General features: G+C 38.3%; 1 protein-coding gene across 4 annotated transcripts in view; it reads right to left on the bottom strand.

Moving 5' to 3' along the window:
* The window catches only part of LOC115222071, a 47,509-nt gene extending 32,690 nt beyond the window's left edge, over positions 1-14,819 (bottom strand). Inside the window, exons 1-3 of one of the 4 annotated variants that reach the window (XM_036511469.1) lie at positions 14,595-14,819; positions 4,508-4,576; positions 1,947-2,031 (exon numbers count right to left, since the gene is read on the bottom strand). In XM_036511469.1, the coding sequence (XP_036367362.1) occupies positions 1,947-2,031; positions 4,508-4,565 (143 nt within the window). In that variant the 5' untranslated portion in view covers positions 4,566-4,576; positions 14,595-14,819. The remainder of the gene's footprint in view (positions 1-1,946; positions 2,032-4,507; positions 4,577-14,594) is intronic. The other 3 variants (XM_029792171.2, XM_036511471.1, XM_036511470.1) reach the window with 3 other exon arrangements.
* Positions 14,820-16,096: the final 1,277 nt, after the last annotated feature.

The raw sequence follows: 16,096 nt of genomic DNA, 5'->3' as shown, positions 1-16,096 counted from the left end.
TAAAATAAGTCGAAAGGTAAGCTACTATAAATCAGCACGAACATTCTGGATAACCCAATAAAAGGCTAGGTTCATTTTCATGGGTGAATATATTGCTGTGTTTATACTATGCTATAGAATGTGGGATATTTTTCGTGTGCCCCCCTGTACAATGTCTGAATAATAGAAACAGGTGGTTATGTCTGGTACTACTTTGATCATCGATCTATTAAAATCAGGACTAAACTGGTGTTGGTTGCTTGACTTGCTAAAAATATCGGTCAAATCACATCCAAACATCTTATAAAGAAAAGACGGCAGATAAACATTGAATAATGATATGCTTGATAACATTATGTCTGAAAAATAAACAAAATGTTTGCAGATGGAAGATTTTCAATAATTAAGATAATTTCAATAATTAAAATTTCAATAATTGAAATAATCAAAATAATTAAATTAGATAATTAAATAAAATAATTAAAATTTCAATAATTAAAATAATTTCAATAAATAAAATTTTCAATAATTAAAATAATTTCAATAATTAAAATTTCAATAATTAAAATAATTAAATAAAATAATTAGATAATTAAATAAAATAATTAAAATTTCAATAATTAAAATAATTTCAATAAATAAAGTTTTCAATAATTAAAATCTATTAAAATCAGGACTAAACTGGTGTTGATTGCTTGGCTTGCTAAAAATAACGACAAAATATCTGTCAAATCACATCCAAACATCTTATAAAGAAAAGACGGCAGATAAACATTGAATAATGATATGCTTGATAACATTATGTCTGAAAAATAAACAAAATGTTTGCAGATGGAAGATTTTCAATAATTAAGATAATTTCAATAATTAAAATTTCAATAATTGAAATAATCAAAATAATTAAATTAGATAATTAAATAAAATAATTAAAATTTCAATAATTAAAATAATTTCAATAAATAAAATTTTCAATAATTAAAATAATTTCAATAATTAAAATTTCAATAATTAAAATAATTAAATAAAATAATTAGATAATTAAATAAAATAATTAAAATTTCAATAATTAAAATAATTTCAATAAATAAAGTTTTCAATAATTAAAATCTATTAAAATCAGGACTAAACTGGTGTTGATTGCTTGGCTTGCTAAAAATAACGACAAAATATCTGTCAAATCACATCCAAACATCTTATAAAGAAAAGACAGCAGATAAACATAGGATAATGATATGCTTGATAACATTATGTCTGAAGAATAAACAAAATGATTGCAGCTGGAAGATTTTCAATAATTTTGCTTGATCAGAATTAACCAGAGATTAACTCTTTTGATGCCAGCCTGCCAATGTTCATTAAACCCTTCCATCAAAATTTCATGTTAATTTGTGTCTCAAATAGCAGCTTAATGATGACAAAAATGGCTAAGTTCTACATTATTTCCAAAATTATCTGTAACAGAAGCAGTGTATTTCAGCAGGAATATGGTAGTAAAAGAGCCACACAACAATGGATGGAAGCACTCCGTTGGTTACGACGATGAGGGTTCCGGTTGATTCGAATCAACGGAACAGCCTGCTCGTGAAATTAACGTGTAAGTGGCTGAGCATTCCACAGACACGTGTACCCTTAACGTAGTTCTCGGGGATATTCGGCGTGACACAGAGAGTGACAAGGCCGGCCCCTTGAAATACAGGTACAACAGAAACAGGAAGTAAGAGTAAGAGAAAGTTGTGGTGAAAGAGTACAGCAGGGATCACCACCATCCCCTGCCAGAGCCTCGTGGAGCTTTAGGTGTTTTCGCTCAATAAACACTCACAACGCCCGGTCAGGGAATCGAAACCACGATCTTATGACCGCGAGTCCGCTGCCCTAACCACTGGGCCATTGTGCCTCCACACAACAATAACATCAACAACAACAATGACAATAAAAATTGGACTTTTTTTTCTTTTGTCTGTAATTACCATGTTACATGCCAGTATTCTTGGGGAGAGTTCATGGTGACGACAATATTTTCAACATCATTCCTGAATATTTCATACGGAGATTCTGCAAAGAAAAAAATTAAAATATAGACAGGAACAAACATGGCTGTGTGGTAAGAAACTCGCTTCTTAACCACATGGTTCCAGGTTCAGTCTCACTGTGTGGCACCTTGGGCAAGTGTTTTCTACTATAGTCTCGGGCCAACCAAATCCTTGTGAGTGGATTTGGTAGACAAAAATTGAAAGAAGCCCTTCATGTGTGTGTGTGTGTGTGTGTCTGTCTGTCTGTCTGTCTGTCTGTCTGTGTGTGTGTGTGTGTCACCTGGTTTAATGCTGTTATTTGGCCCTTCAATGCTTTAACAGAATCCAGTTTGTCGCAAGCAATTAGATCAAGTCTCTTGTCTGAGTATAACTTGATAACTTGAAGTGCAGTTTCTTTTGGTACTTTCTCTTAATATTTATTTCTTTATTGCCCACAAGGGGCGAAACATAAAGGAGACAAACAAGGACAGACAAAGGGATTCAGTCGATTACATCAACCCCAGTACGTAACTGGTACTTATTTAATCGACCCCAAAAGGATGAAAGGCAAAGTCAGCCTCGACGGAATTTGAACTCAGAATGTAGCGGCAGACGAAATAACTATTTCTTTACTACCCACAAGGGGCTAAACACAGAGAGGACAAACAAGGACAGACAAACGGATTAAGTTGATTACATCAACCCCAGTACGTAACTGGTACTTATTTAATCGACCCCAAAAGGATGAAAGGCAAAGTCAGCCTCGACGGAATTTGAACTCAGAATGTAGCGGCAGACGAAATAACTATTTCTTTACTACCCACAAGGGGTTAAACACAGAGAGGACAAACAAGGACAAACAAACGGATTAAGTCAATTATATCGACCCCAGTGTGTAACTGGTACTTATTTAATCGACCCCAAAAGGATGAAAGGCAAAGTCAGCCTCGACGGAATTTGAACTCAGAATGTAGCGGCAGACGAAATAACTATTTCTTTACTACCCACAAGGGGTTAAACACAGAGAGGACAAACAAGGACAGACAAACGGATTAAGTTGATTACATCAACCCCAGTACGTAACTGGTACTTATTTAATCGACCCCAAAAGGATGAAAGGCAAAGTCAACCTTAACGGAATTTGAACTCAGAATGTAGCGGCAGACAAAATAACTATTTCTTTACTACCCACAAGGGGTTAAACACAGAGAGGACAAACAAGGACAGACAAACGGATTAAGTCAATTATATCGACCCCAGTGTGTAACTGGTACTTATTTAATCGACCCCGAAAGGACGAAAGGCAGAGTTGGCCTCGGCGGAATTTGAACTCAGAACGTAGCAGCAGACGAAATACCGCTAAGCATTTCGCCCGGCATGCTAACAATTCTGCCAGCTTGCAGCCATCTACTTTCTCTTTATAGAAGAGGTTCACCAGTTGAGGTCTAGCATGAGGTACAGTGAGGCATTACCCCTGTGGATGCAAAAGGATCTCTATTCGTGGGTAGAAAATGGTCCCAGGTTTCCATCTGACTGGATTGAAGCAGTGATTAGTAGCCACCACCTTTCTGTCGTAGTTTCTTCTTACCTTACCTCTTCCCCCACCTCTCCACCTCCACTATCAATCTCAGAGATCCTTCAAAGGTCATGGATGTTGTACAGTCACCTTTGAACAAACCATTTGAAAAATAGAAATGATTGTATTCACTAAGGAAATTGTTATCAGCATACTGTTACCATTGAAGAAGAAAGGGTAGGGAAAGAAGAGTAGAAAAGAAGAGGTGGGGGAGAGAGAGAGAGAGAGAGAGAGAGAGAGAGGAAGTGTGTATGGAGAAAAGAAGAGAGAGTGAACATTTAAAGAGAAGGGAAAGAGAGGCAGAGACGGATCAAGAATAAGAGAAATCCAAAACAGTGAACAGAAAACACATCAAAAAGAAGAACTAGTAATACCAATGACTGCAGTAGCCCTGCTACTACTACTGCTACTACTTACTACTACTGCTACTACCACTACTTCTACTACTACAAGTAGCAGTTGATGATGTATAGAAGCAATGTAACTCAGAAAAGATGATAAAAAAAAAATGTCATTATATATTTGCTTAATATTTGAGCAGGGTGACACAGTGGAAAGCATGCAGGACCCATAACCCAGAGGTCTGCAGAGCAAAACTATGTCCTGCAAAGATATGTAGCAGCAGCAGCAGCAGCAGCAGCAGTAGTAGTAGTAGTAGTAGTAGTAGTAGTAGTAGTAGTAGTAGTAGTAGTAGTATGTTTCTTTGTTTACCCCTTCCCCATGCACACACAAAAAAAATCCTCCATTGAATCATGACTGATTTTAAGATCATAAGCAGGTATTAGAATTTGAAAATAGCATTAGATATGAGAGATGTCAGTGTAGATTCAAGAACATTCTGGATTAAAACATCTTTAGGACTAAATGGACATGAGACATGTTAGTGTAAATTAAAAAAAACATTTTTAGAATTAAATTAAAGAAGAAAAACAATAGTACATACCAGTAGCACCAGTCTCTGCTAACAGTACCAAGTACTGGAGAAGTAACAAGTAAAACATTTTTAAAGTACCTGAAAAGAAGAAAATGCACTGTAACTGACAACTATTAAATATCGAGTCAACATCAGTTTCTATTAGATATAAAAGCATTTATGTCATCAAATTGTTATCATATATAACATAAACAAACAAGGATTAGAAATAGCAAAAAATCTAGGGATAGATGTTAGAACTGAACTATGTACCCCCAAAAAAACTTATGGTAAACCTAAAGGATCACAAAAATAATTTTGACAGTGACCTTAAGATGAAATCAATATGCCCGTCTAAATCAGATACTGGAAGTATAAGTAAAAAGATCATAGAGAGAATAATGCCCAAACTAAAAACTAAGATTGAACTTTCGTTGTGTTCTGGCACTCAGGTTGTTATAGGATGGTTTATGAAAGCAGAGAAAACTAAAAAAATCCAAATTTATACAATTAGATAGCTACTATTCCATGATTAATCCTATAGTACAAAATAAAGCTCTTATATTCACAATGAAAAACTCTAGTTTATCTAGGGCAGACAGCTTGTCAAACTGTTATTAGTTACAATAACAAGCAATGGACGGGATCAGATAGGGCTAATTCCTTTGATATAACAATGGGATCAAGTAACTCAGCTCAGGTAATGGATATTGTTGGAATCTACCTATTATTCCAGATCAAATCCGAATTTCCACAGATAATGGGAGGTCTGTACAGGGATGATGCTCTTCTCATAATGAAAAACAGTACAAAAATAGAGATAGAAACAAATAGAAAAGACCCATAGACTGTAATTACCATGAGGTAAACTTTCAAGATGCGACTTTTAATAGCAATCAACTTGCACTGACAACACAGACTGTGTGTCATTGACGGACACTAATGGACATCCAAAATATATGAGAAAACTCACTTGCTACAGTCACTTTCATCACTGACAACACAGACTGTGTGTCATTGACGGACAAAAATGGACAACCGATATATACTAGAAAACTCACAAATGGACAACCAATATATATATTTCTTTACTACCCACAAGGGGCTAAACACAGAGGGGACAAACAAGGACAGACAAAGGGATTAAGTCGGCTACATCGACCCCAGTGCGTAACTGGTACTTAATTTATCGACCCCTAAAGGATGAAAGGCAAAGTCGACCTCGGCGGAATTTGAACTCGGAACATAACGACAGACGAAATACGGCTACGAATTTCGCCCGGCGTGCTAACGTTTCTACCAGCTCGCCGCCTTAGTAATATATACTAGAATAGTATATATACTAGAAAACTCACTTGCTACGTTGTACTAGGGAAACATTCATAGATTTGGTTTGCTTCTGGCTTATCTGAAAATGGAAAGTGAAGAGAAACCCAGAAAAATTTGCAAACTATGCACATAGTTTGTCAGATATGACTCTTGCAGAACCAGCAGAGTGATGAGTTTCCTTTCAGTAATTGTGTATGAGCAGTTACTCTCTTTCATACATTTGAAATAATCCAATGCATAGAAATAAACAAGAAAATAAAATAGATAAACAACAGGCACAGGCGTGACTGTTTGGTAAGAAACTTGCTTCCCAACCACATGGATTCTAAGTTCAGTCCCACTACGTGGCACCTTGGGCAAATGTCTTCAACTATACTCTCAGACCAATCAGATCCTTGTGAGTGTATTTGATAGATGGAAACTGGATGAAGCCCTTTGTATAAATGTGTGTGTGTGTGTGTGTGTGTGTGTGTTTATGTCTATGTTTGTCCCTCATCATGGCTTGTCAACGAGGGTTGATGTGTTTAAACCCCGTAACCTAATGGTTTGGTAAAAAGAGACTGATAGAATAAGTAGCGGGCTTTAAGAATAAATCCAGGGATCGATTTATTCAACTAAAGCCCTTCAAGGTAGCACTCCAGCATGGCCACAGTCTAATGACTGAAACAAGTAAAAGATAAAAGATATGATGGATGGTAATAAAAGAAACAAGTCATTATATATTTGCTTAATTACTCATTGAACAGAGTGGTAAAGTGGAAGTGGGTTGGGACCTGCTAGAGCTCCACAGATCAAAACTACACTCGGCAAAGAAAGGGATTATATTTTCAATATTTATGCATCACAACTAAGTTGTCTACAAATATGTCTTGATCATATCTTTATATATAAAACTGTAGTTGCGTGTGTGTCTGTCTACTCCGATTTAGATTCCTAACTACTCCCACATTTTGCAGTGCAGTTTAACCAAAAGCGGGTATCTTATAGTCGTGATTCATATCGAGCCCTTCTGGGTATTAGCACACGTCTACGATGAGTCTACGATTTAAAAAAAAATTTACCATCATTTTTCCCCATTTTTAATCCATTTTTCGCTCGGTTTTATATAGGGAAGTAACTCTCTAAAAATGCTTGTACAGTTATTTCCCTTACAAACCCGAGCAATGCCGGGCGATACTGCTAGTATGTGTATATATGGATGAAGAACTGAAGAACAACCTCAGGAGGCTGAATCTTTCAGGCAAGATGGCAAAGGACCAACATACCTGGTACTTGGCCCTACTCAAGAAGACCTGTACTCCACAGCAGAAGTGTTAAGACTGATCCTTCTGGTGGTGTAAAGTACTCGTGGTGGCATTATACAAAAGTGCCTGTGCAGAGCCATGTAAAAAGCACCTATACTGTGCCACGTTGAAAAGCACCCAGCACACTCTGTAAAGTGGTTGGCATCAGAAAGAGCATCCAGCCATAGAAATCATATGAAATCAGACTGGAGTCTGGTGCAGCTCTCTAGCTTGCCAGTTCTGATCAAACCATCCATTCCATGCCAGCATAGACAACAGCTGTTAAATGATGATGATGATGATGATGATGATGATGATGATATACCTACAGGGCGGCGAGTTGGAAGAAACGTTAGCATGCCGGGCAAAATGCGTAGCCGTATTTCGTCTGTGGTTACGTTCTGAGCTCAAATTCCGCCGAGGTCCACTCTGCCTTTCATCCTTTCGGGGTCGATAAATTAAGTACCAGTTACGCACTGGGGTCGATGTAATTGACTTAATCCGTTTGTCTGTCCTTGTTTGTCCCCTCTATGTTTAGCCCCTTGTGGGTAATAAAGAAACGGATATACCTACAGGGGTAAGTACAAATTATATTAAGTAATAGGAATTTATACAGGGGCAAGCGGTTACTAATTGCACTATTCTGTTGTTGTAATTAACAAAAGTAGAACCATTTACTTCATACTGTATCAACACTCTTTCTGCACTACAAGTCTTCAATCTGATTTCAGGCATAGGAGTGGCTGTGTGGTAAGTAGCTTTCTTACCAACCACATGGTTCTGGGTTCAGTCCCACTGCGTGGCACCTTGGGCAAGTGTCTTCTACTATAGCCTCGGGCCGACCAAAGCCTTGTGAGTGGATTTGGTAGACGGAAACTGAAAGAAGCCTGTCATATATATGTATATATATGTATGTGTGTGTATATGTTTCTGTGTTTGTGCTTATACCCCCAACATCGCTTGACAACCAATGCTGCTGTGTTTACGTCCCCGTAACTTAGCGGTTCAGCTAAAGAGACCGATAGAATAAGTACTAGGCTTACAAAGAATAAGTCCTGGGGTCGATTTGCTCGACTAAAGGTGGGGCTCCAGCATGGCCGCAGTCAAATGACTGAAACAAGTAAAAGAAAAAACTCCCTTACTCCTGAGCCATTTCCTACTATCATCCATCTCTCATTCATATCACTGAGTCCCTCCACCACTCACTGTTCTCTACTAACTACCTTCATCATAGGCTTGAGAATAGCGGGTGCAAGGGTACATGCTAAAATTTTTGGCAGGCAATGAATACACTTTGAACATCCTGAAAAACTGGGTTTGCAGCCGCTAAGCCCCTAATTACTTCTGACTACCTTACTCCCTATGACTGCCCGAAAGACAGGACAGTCATGCTTGGAATAACTTTGATCATAAATCTGCTCAGTTAGGAATAAACAAAAAGATGGTACATTTACCTTCGGCGAGCTGGCAGAATCGTTAGCATGCCGGGTGAAATGCTTAGCGGTATTTCGTCTGTCGTTACGTTGTGAGTTCAAATTCCGCCGAGGTCCACTTTGCCTTTCATCCTCTCAGGGTCGATAAATTAAGTACCAGTTACGTACTGGGGTCGATGTAATCGACTTAATACCTATGTCTGTCCTTGTTTGTCCCCTCTAAGTTTGGCCCCTTGTGGGTAATAAAGAAATAGGTACATTTACCTTTTGAATGTCTTTGATGATAGGTCTGTCCAGTCAGGACTAATCTGGGTTAAATAGTAATTATTTCCAATTTAGACACAAGGGCAGCAATTTTGTGGAGAGTCAGTTGATACCGGAAGGCTGAGAGGCAAAGATCACTTCTGCAGAAGTTGAACGCACAACATAAAGAACCCTAAGAAATACAAGATATCCCCTACCACCAATGCTCTAATACTTCTACCAGCTTGCCACATGAAAAATGACAAGATAACAATTGTTTTATAATACTTGTACATAAATTTGATGGGATGACATAGTCAATTACCATTGATCACTTAAGTATGAAAAGAGGGGTTCAAATTCTTGTAATATCACTAAAGTAAGGCGCAGGAGTGACTGTGTGGTAAGTAGCTTGTTTACCAACCACATAGTTCCGGGTTCAGCCCCACTTCGTGGCACCTTGGGCAAGTGTCTTCTACTATAGCCTCGGGCCGACCAAAGCCTTGTGAGTGGATTTATTAGACGGAAACTGAAAAGAAGCCCGTCGTATATATATATATATATGCGTGTGTGTGTTTGTGTGTCTGTGTTTGTCCCCCTAGCATTGCTCAACAACCGATGCTGGTGTGTTTATGTCCCCCGTTACTTAGCGGTTTGGCAAAAGAGACCGATAGAATAAGTACTGGGCTTACAAAAGAATAAGTGCCGGGGTCGAGTTACTCGATTAAAGGCGGTGCTCCAGCATGGCCGCAGTCATAATGACTGAAACAAGTAAAAGAGTGAAAGAGTATATCAACATGAAATATTTAATTACATTTTTGTCCACTGCTGTATTAATTCTCGCACAGCCTGTCCTACTACAAACAATGAAAACACTTGTATATCAAGTACTTTCCTTATTTTAACATTAATGACACACTTTTCGCTGAAACAGAAACAACACACTAGGAATATAGTATGTTCATTATTCAATGACGTAAATAATGGCAGTGGGGTTGAGGAATACTTTGCTGCTAAACGTTGTGTCTATCTTTGCTTTCTGAGTTCAAATTCTACTGAAGTTAACCTTTCATGCTTGATAATATATATTTCTTTACTACCCACAAGGGGCTAAACACAGAGGGGACAAACAAGGATAGACAAACGAATTAAATAGATTACATCGACCCCAGTGCGTAACTGGTACTTAATTTATCGACCCCGAAAGGATGAAAGGCAAAGTCGACCTCGGCGGAATTTGAACCCAGAATGTAGCAGCAGACAAAATACGGCTACGCATCTCACCCGGCGTGCTAACGTTTCTGCCAACTCGCCGCCTTAATATATATTTCTTTACTACCCACAAGGAGCTAAACATAGAGGGGACAAACAATGACAGACAAACGAATTGAATAGATTACATCAACCCCAGTGCGTAACGGGTACTTAATTTATCGACCCTGAAAGGATGAAAGGCAAAGTCGACCTCAGCGGGATTTGAACCCAGAACGTAGCGGCAGACAAAATACGGCTACGCATTTCGCCCGGCATGCTAACGTTTCTGCCAGCTCGCCGCCTTAATATAAGCAACAGTTAAGCACTGAAGTTACACCCCAGCCACCCACACAAAATTTTTTTTTTTTTTCAAGCCTTGCACCTATAATGGGAAGGATTATTTAGTGGTGAACTGGTTTCGCCAGCTCACTAATAAATAATTAATAAATAAATAAATAAATCAAAAATCGTAATCTATCAACGTCAGTGGAATTTGTAGCTGTGATACCAGTGCCACGGTGGTACGTAAGAGAACCATCCGAACGTGGGCGTAGCCAGCGCCGCCCTGACTGGCTTCCGTGCCGTTGGCACGTAAAAAGCACCATAGGACCGGTGGCCGTTACCAGCTTCGTCTGGCACCTGTGCCGGTGGCATATAAAAAGTACCCACTACACTCACGGAGTGGTTGGCGTTAGGAAGGGCATCCATCTGTAGAAACACTGCCAGATCAGACTGGAGCCTGGTGCAGCCTTCTGGCTTCCCAGACCCCAGTTGAACCATCCAACCCATGCTAGCATGGAAAGTGGACGTTAAACGATGATGATGATGAAATTAGCATGCCAGACAAAATGCTTAGCAGCATTTCATCCAAATTCCCGATAAAATAAGGATTAGTTGAGCACCCAAATCAACTCATCCACTCACCCAAAATGTCAGGCCTTGTGCCTATAATATAAAGGATTATTATTATTATTATTATTATATTATTATTGGAAGAACAGTTAACATACTGGACAAAATGAGTGGGCGATCTGGCAGAATCCTTAGCACGCCGGGCGAAATGCGTAGCCGTATTTTGTCTGCCGCTACGTTCTGGGTTCAAATTCCGCCGAGGTTGACTTTGCCTTTCATCCTTTCGGGGTCGATAAATTAAGTACCAGTTACGCACTGGGGTTGATGTAATCGACTGAATCCCTTTGTCTGTCCTTGTTTGTCCTCTCTGTGTTTAGCCCCTTGTGAGTAGTAAAGAAATAGGTATTTCGTCTGTCGCTACGTTCTGAGTTCAAATTCCGCCAAGGTCGACTGCCTTTCATCCTTTCGGGGTCAATTAAATAAGTACCAGTTACGCACTGGGGTTGATATAATTGACTTAATCTGTTTGTCTGTCCTTGTTTGTCCTCTCTGTGTTTAGCCCCTTGTGGGTAGTAAAGAAATAGGTATATCTTCCAACAGTTTATATAGGGAGTTAAAATTCTGCCAAGGTACTAGTTGAGCACTGGCATCGATATACTCAACTTACCCCGCCCCTCAAAATTACTGGCCTTGTGCCGAATTTAGAAAGATTTATTATTGTAGCATTTTACCAGTCTTTATGTTCTGAGTTCAAATTCCACCACAGTCAACTTTGCCTTTCATCCTTTCAGATACTCTTTTGCTCTTTACTCTTTTACTTGTTTCAGTCATTTGACTGCGGCCATGCTGGATCACCGCCTTCTGTCGAGCAAATCAATCCCAGGACTTATTCTGTGTAAGCCTAGTACTTATTCTATCGGTCTCTTTTGCTGAACCGCTAAATTACGGGGACGTAAACACACCAGCATCGGTTGTTAAGCAATGTTGGGGGGGCACAAACACAGACACACAAACACATACATATATATACATATACATATATACGACGGGCTTCTTTCAGTTTCCATCTACCAAATTCACTTACAAGGCTTTGGTCAGCCCGAGGCTATAGTAGATGTCACTTGCCCAAGGTGCCACGCAGTGGGACTGAACCCGGAACCATGTGGTTGACAAGCAAGGTACTTACCACACAGCTACTCCTGCGTCTATATGATAAAAATAAGTACCAACTGAGCACTGGGGTTGATGCAATCAACTTATCTTCTCCCCAAAAATTTCAGAAAAGATTAAGATGTCAAGCTGGCAGAATCATTAGAACACTGGACAAAATGGTTAGCAGCAGTTCGTTTGTCTTTGCTTTTTGAGTTCAATTTCCACTGAAGTCAACTTTGCCTTTCATCTTTTCAGGGTTATCATCATTATCATCATCATTCAGCGTCCGCTTTCCATGCTACCATGGGTTGGACGGTTCAACTGGGGTCTGATAAGCCAGAAGGCTGCACCAGGCCCAGTCTGATCTGGCAATGTTTCTACGGCTGGATGGCCTTCCTTACGCCAACCACTCCGTGAGTGTAGTGGGTGCTTTTTACGTGCCACCGGCACAGGTGCCAGACGGGACTGGCAAACGGCCACGGACGGATGGTGCTTTAGTACCAGTTGAGCACCAGAGTCGAAGTAATCTCTTGAAATTGTTGGCCTTGTGCCGTCGGTCACACTGGTAGAAAAGTAACACAACAAATGGAATGGGAATGTGTGATAGTCAGAGACGGTAAATGCAGGCGAACGGAGGGAAAAGACTTTTCTCTGAAGTTGCTGGAATTTTAATAGAAATAAAACTGCAGATTTTTATCATGAATTGTATTTAGTTTATCAGTTTACACACACGCACACTTTCATACACTCACGCGCATATGTATATGTGTGCACCACGGAGGTAAAGCGTATGCACACCTCACCTGTAATGGACATGCACAGGTAGCTATAAATACGTATGTATGTGTGTGTATGTATGAATACATACATACATACATACACACATACATACATATTCTGTCAATAAAACCATCGACATTTTTTACGACAACCGCATGCTAATTGTTATTATAAATTATACAATGAATAGTCGTTAAAACGAAAGTATTGTGCCTCGCATGTACGAATAAAAGGCGGAGGTAAAGAATACGTGCACCACCCGTTTTCAACGTAACAAAAACCCTAGACAGCAGGTGCGCGTTTTCTTTACTTTCACTCGGATAAGATTGTGTATGAATAGTCAACGTTTAATATGAAAACGAGAAAAAGAGTCTGGGTTTTACATCTTTGCTGTATTTTACGGCACAAGTTCGAAAGCATTAGGATAAGCTGTCTGTCGTCGATATTTCGTCCATCGTAGCAAAATATTAAAATGTAAACATGAGGAAGGCTACAGAATAAACTTGGTGACATAACGGTTGATCAGAAGGCTATCATCCTTCGGCCCAGGAAAACGTTTGTTCATGAATGGCATAACGGAATTAGGAAGAATGCAGCCGAACACAAGAAAATTATTCTATTACGCAATATTGAATTAAGTAAAAAGTTCAAAAATAGGTTAATGAGTTATAGGGGGGAAAATGAAAAGGTAAGACGGCCTCAGCGGAAGACGAATATATAAATAAAGACCGACCCCCAGGTAGAAAATAAAAGGGACCATGTAGGAACAACATATTGGGATCCTCCGGAAGTCTACAAAAATTCTATTGTCTATAAAGACTATACTGTTGTTTATAGAATATAAGACGATAAATAAGTTCGTTTAAGTCTCAGGACCCGTTAATTGATTCATAAAGAATCATTTGCACTACATGTGCGTGAGCACCTTTCAGTGATTCTGGGAGTCTAGTATAAATTTCAGGTACTTTATTTTATCGTCTTCGGAGATTATGAAGAGTAAAGCTGACCTCGACGGGATTTGAATTCGGCCGACTGTATTTTTCATCCCTCCGCGATCGATTAAAATAAAATACCAGTCTAATGATAGTCATTTCAAATACAGACATAATGTTGAAATTTGGAGTGGGGACAAGTGGAAACAGCCGATTATCAAATTACTGAATTTCAGTTTAAATATCAACAACATGTGGTGGATACCACAGATAATGTTCGCTCGTTTCACATATGAATGGTAGGAGCGAAAAAATGAGACAAAAAAAGTTAAAGGATTGACTCGTGTTTTTTTTTTTTTCGTCGTTCCATTTAAGAATAAAATTCTATTTCTTTTCCATATTTGGACTAGATATGGATGGCTTAACAGACGCACAAAACCACGTATTTTGAGGGACGGACGTAGTCAATTATAATATAGGCACGCAATAGACACTGCATTAACCACAACTGGGTACAATAATTAACCATAATCTCAGTCATTGTTGAGAGTCCTCTAATTAAGATCGGTTGTCACCGATTTCTCTAATATATCGTTATAATCTGTATTGTTTGAGTGGAAATTATATCCAACCCAACGAATATAAAAGCCAACGTCAATCCTAGCGTGATTTGAACTCGAAACAGTCAAGTGACGAGATCTTTACACCAATTAGTGAAGTATTTCACAGTTTCCACACCCCTCAGAATTTATAAAGGACAGAAATATTACGTCTTTAACATAAGCTATCAGTCGCTACTTTAATAAACTGTACAAGTTAGGATCAATCACATTATCAAATAACGATAAAATATACTCACTTATTGATTATATATATAAATGTATATAAATACAGAGTTGTTATTAGTGATCCATCATCATAGACTTTTACAAATAAGCACAATAAATACTTGTATAAGAGACATCGGTGTCTATAGCAGTAGAGAAGGATGTCAAAGTAGGAGGTACTTTTCTTGGAAATTCTCATTTTCACTTTATAAATACGACATATCTGAAAGGTTGCTTTACCTTATCTATATAAACTACTGGTTCATTGCTTGTTTTTGAAGTTTTTTTGTTGTTGCTGGCAGAGCTAACGGGGTATATGTGTTTATTTATAAATATTTTTCTTCGAGCATGGAATGTTTTTATTTGTTTGTTTGTTGTTTTGTTGGCCTGAATAAGCTCAATTATGTATATTCTGTTTATGTAATTAATTGACTTAATTTGAAAACATGTTTATAACGATCTTCCTGTATTATCATGTTCCAGGATGTTTTGAAAGGAAATAAAATATCACAGTATAACATCTTTATATATAAAAGTGAAGTTGTGTGTGTCTGTCTCCTACGATTTAGATTCCTAACTACTCCCACATTTTGCGGTGCAGTTTAACCAAAACCGGGTATCTTATAGTCGTGATTCATATCGAGCCCTTCTGGGTATTGGCGCATGTCTACGATGAATCTACGATTTAAAAAAAAAATTACCATCATTTTTTTCCATTTTAATGCATTTTTTCGCTATTATATAAGGGAAGTAACTCTCTAAAAATGTCTACGATGAGTCAACGATTTAAAAAAAAAATTACCATCATTTTTTTCCATTTTAATGCATTTTTTCGCTATTATATAAGGGAAGTAACTCTCTAAAAATGTCTACGATGAGTCAACGATTTTTAAAGAAATTTACCATAATTTTTTTCCATTTTTAATGCCTTTTTTTGCTATTATTTGGCTATAACTCTCTAAAAATGCTTATATAGTTATTTCCCTTACAAACCCGAGCAACGCCGGGCGATACTGCTAGTACTCTCTAAATCTGAACGCGATACAACCTAACCCTGTGGTTCCCAACCTGTGGTCCGCAAAGGTAGTACTGGGAGCCCGTGAACTAAATTCAAAATTTCATAAATCCGAAAGAAGAAGCAATGTATATTATTTTCCCCCTTTATATTTTTAAGATCTCATGGGCCAACAGATTTTTGGGATCTGACTATACGCCATAATGCTAAATCCTTTATGGACGGAAAACCTAAGGTAGTCCCATAAACCAGCCTTCTCAATTTTTAATATATACTGCTCTACATTTTAGAATATGCTTCTTCTTTCGGATTTATGTCTTTTTTTTTTTTTGCAAACAATATATCGTGGCACTTCGTCGGTTGCGACGATGATGATTTTAGTTGATCCGATCAACGGAACAGCCTCCTCGTGAAGTTAACGTGCAAGTGGCTGAGCACTCCACAGACATGTGTACCGTTAATGTAGACATTCAGCGTGACATGTTAGCCCTATGAATTACAGGTACAACAGAGACAGGA

Source organism: Octopus sinensis, linkage group LG19, assembly GCF_006345805.1.
Source record: "Octopus sinensis linkage group LG19, ASM634580v1, whole genome shotgun sequence".
NCBI classification, from domain to species: domain Eukaryota; kingdom Metazoa; phylum Mollusca; class Cephalopoda; order Octopoda; family Octopodidae; genus Octopus; species Octopus sinensis.
Note: the sequence above shows the minus strand (reverse complement) of the source record. Positions and strands in the feature narration are given on the sequence as shown.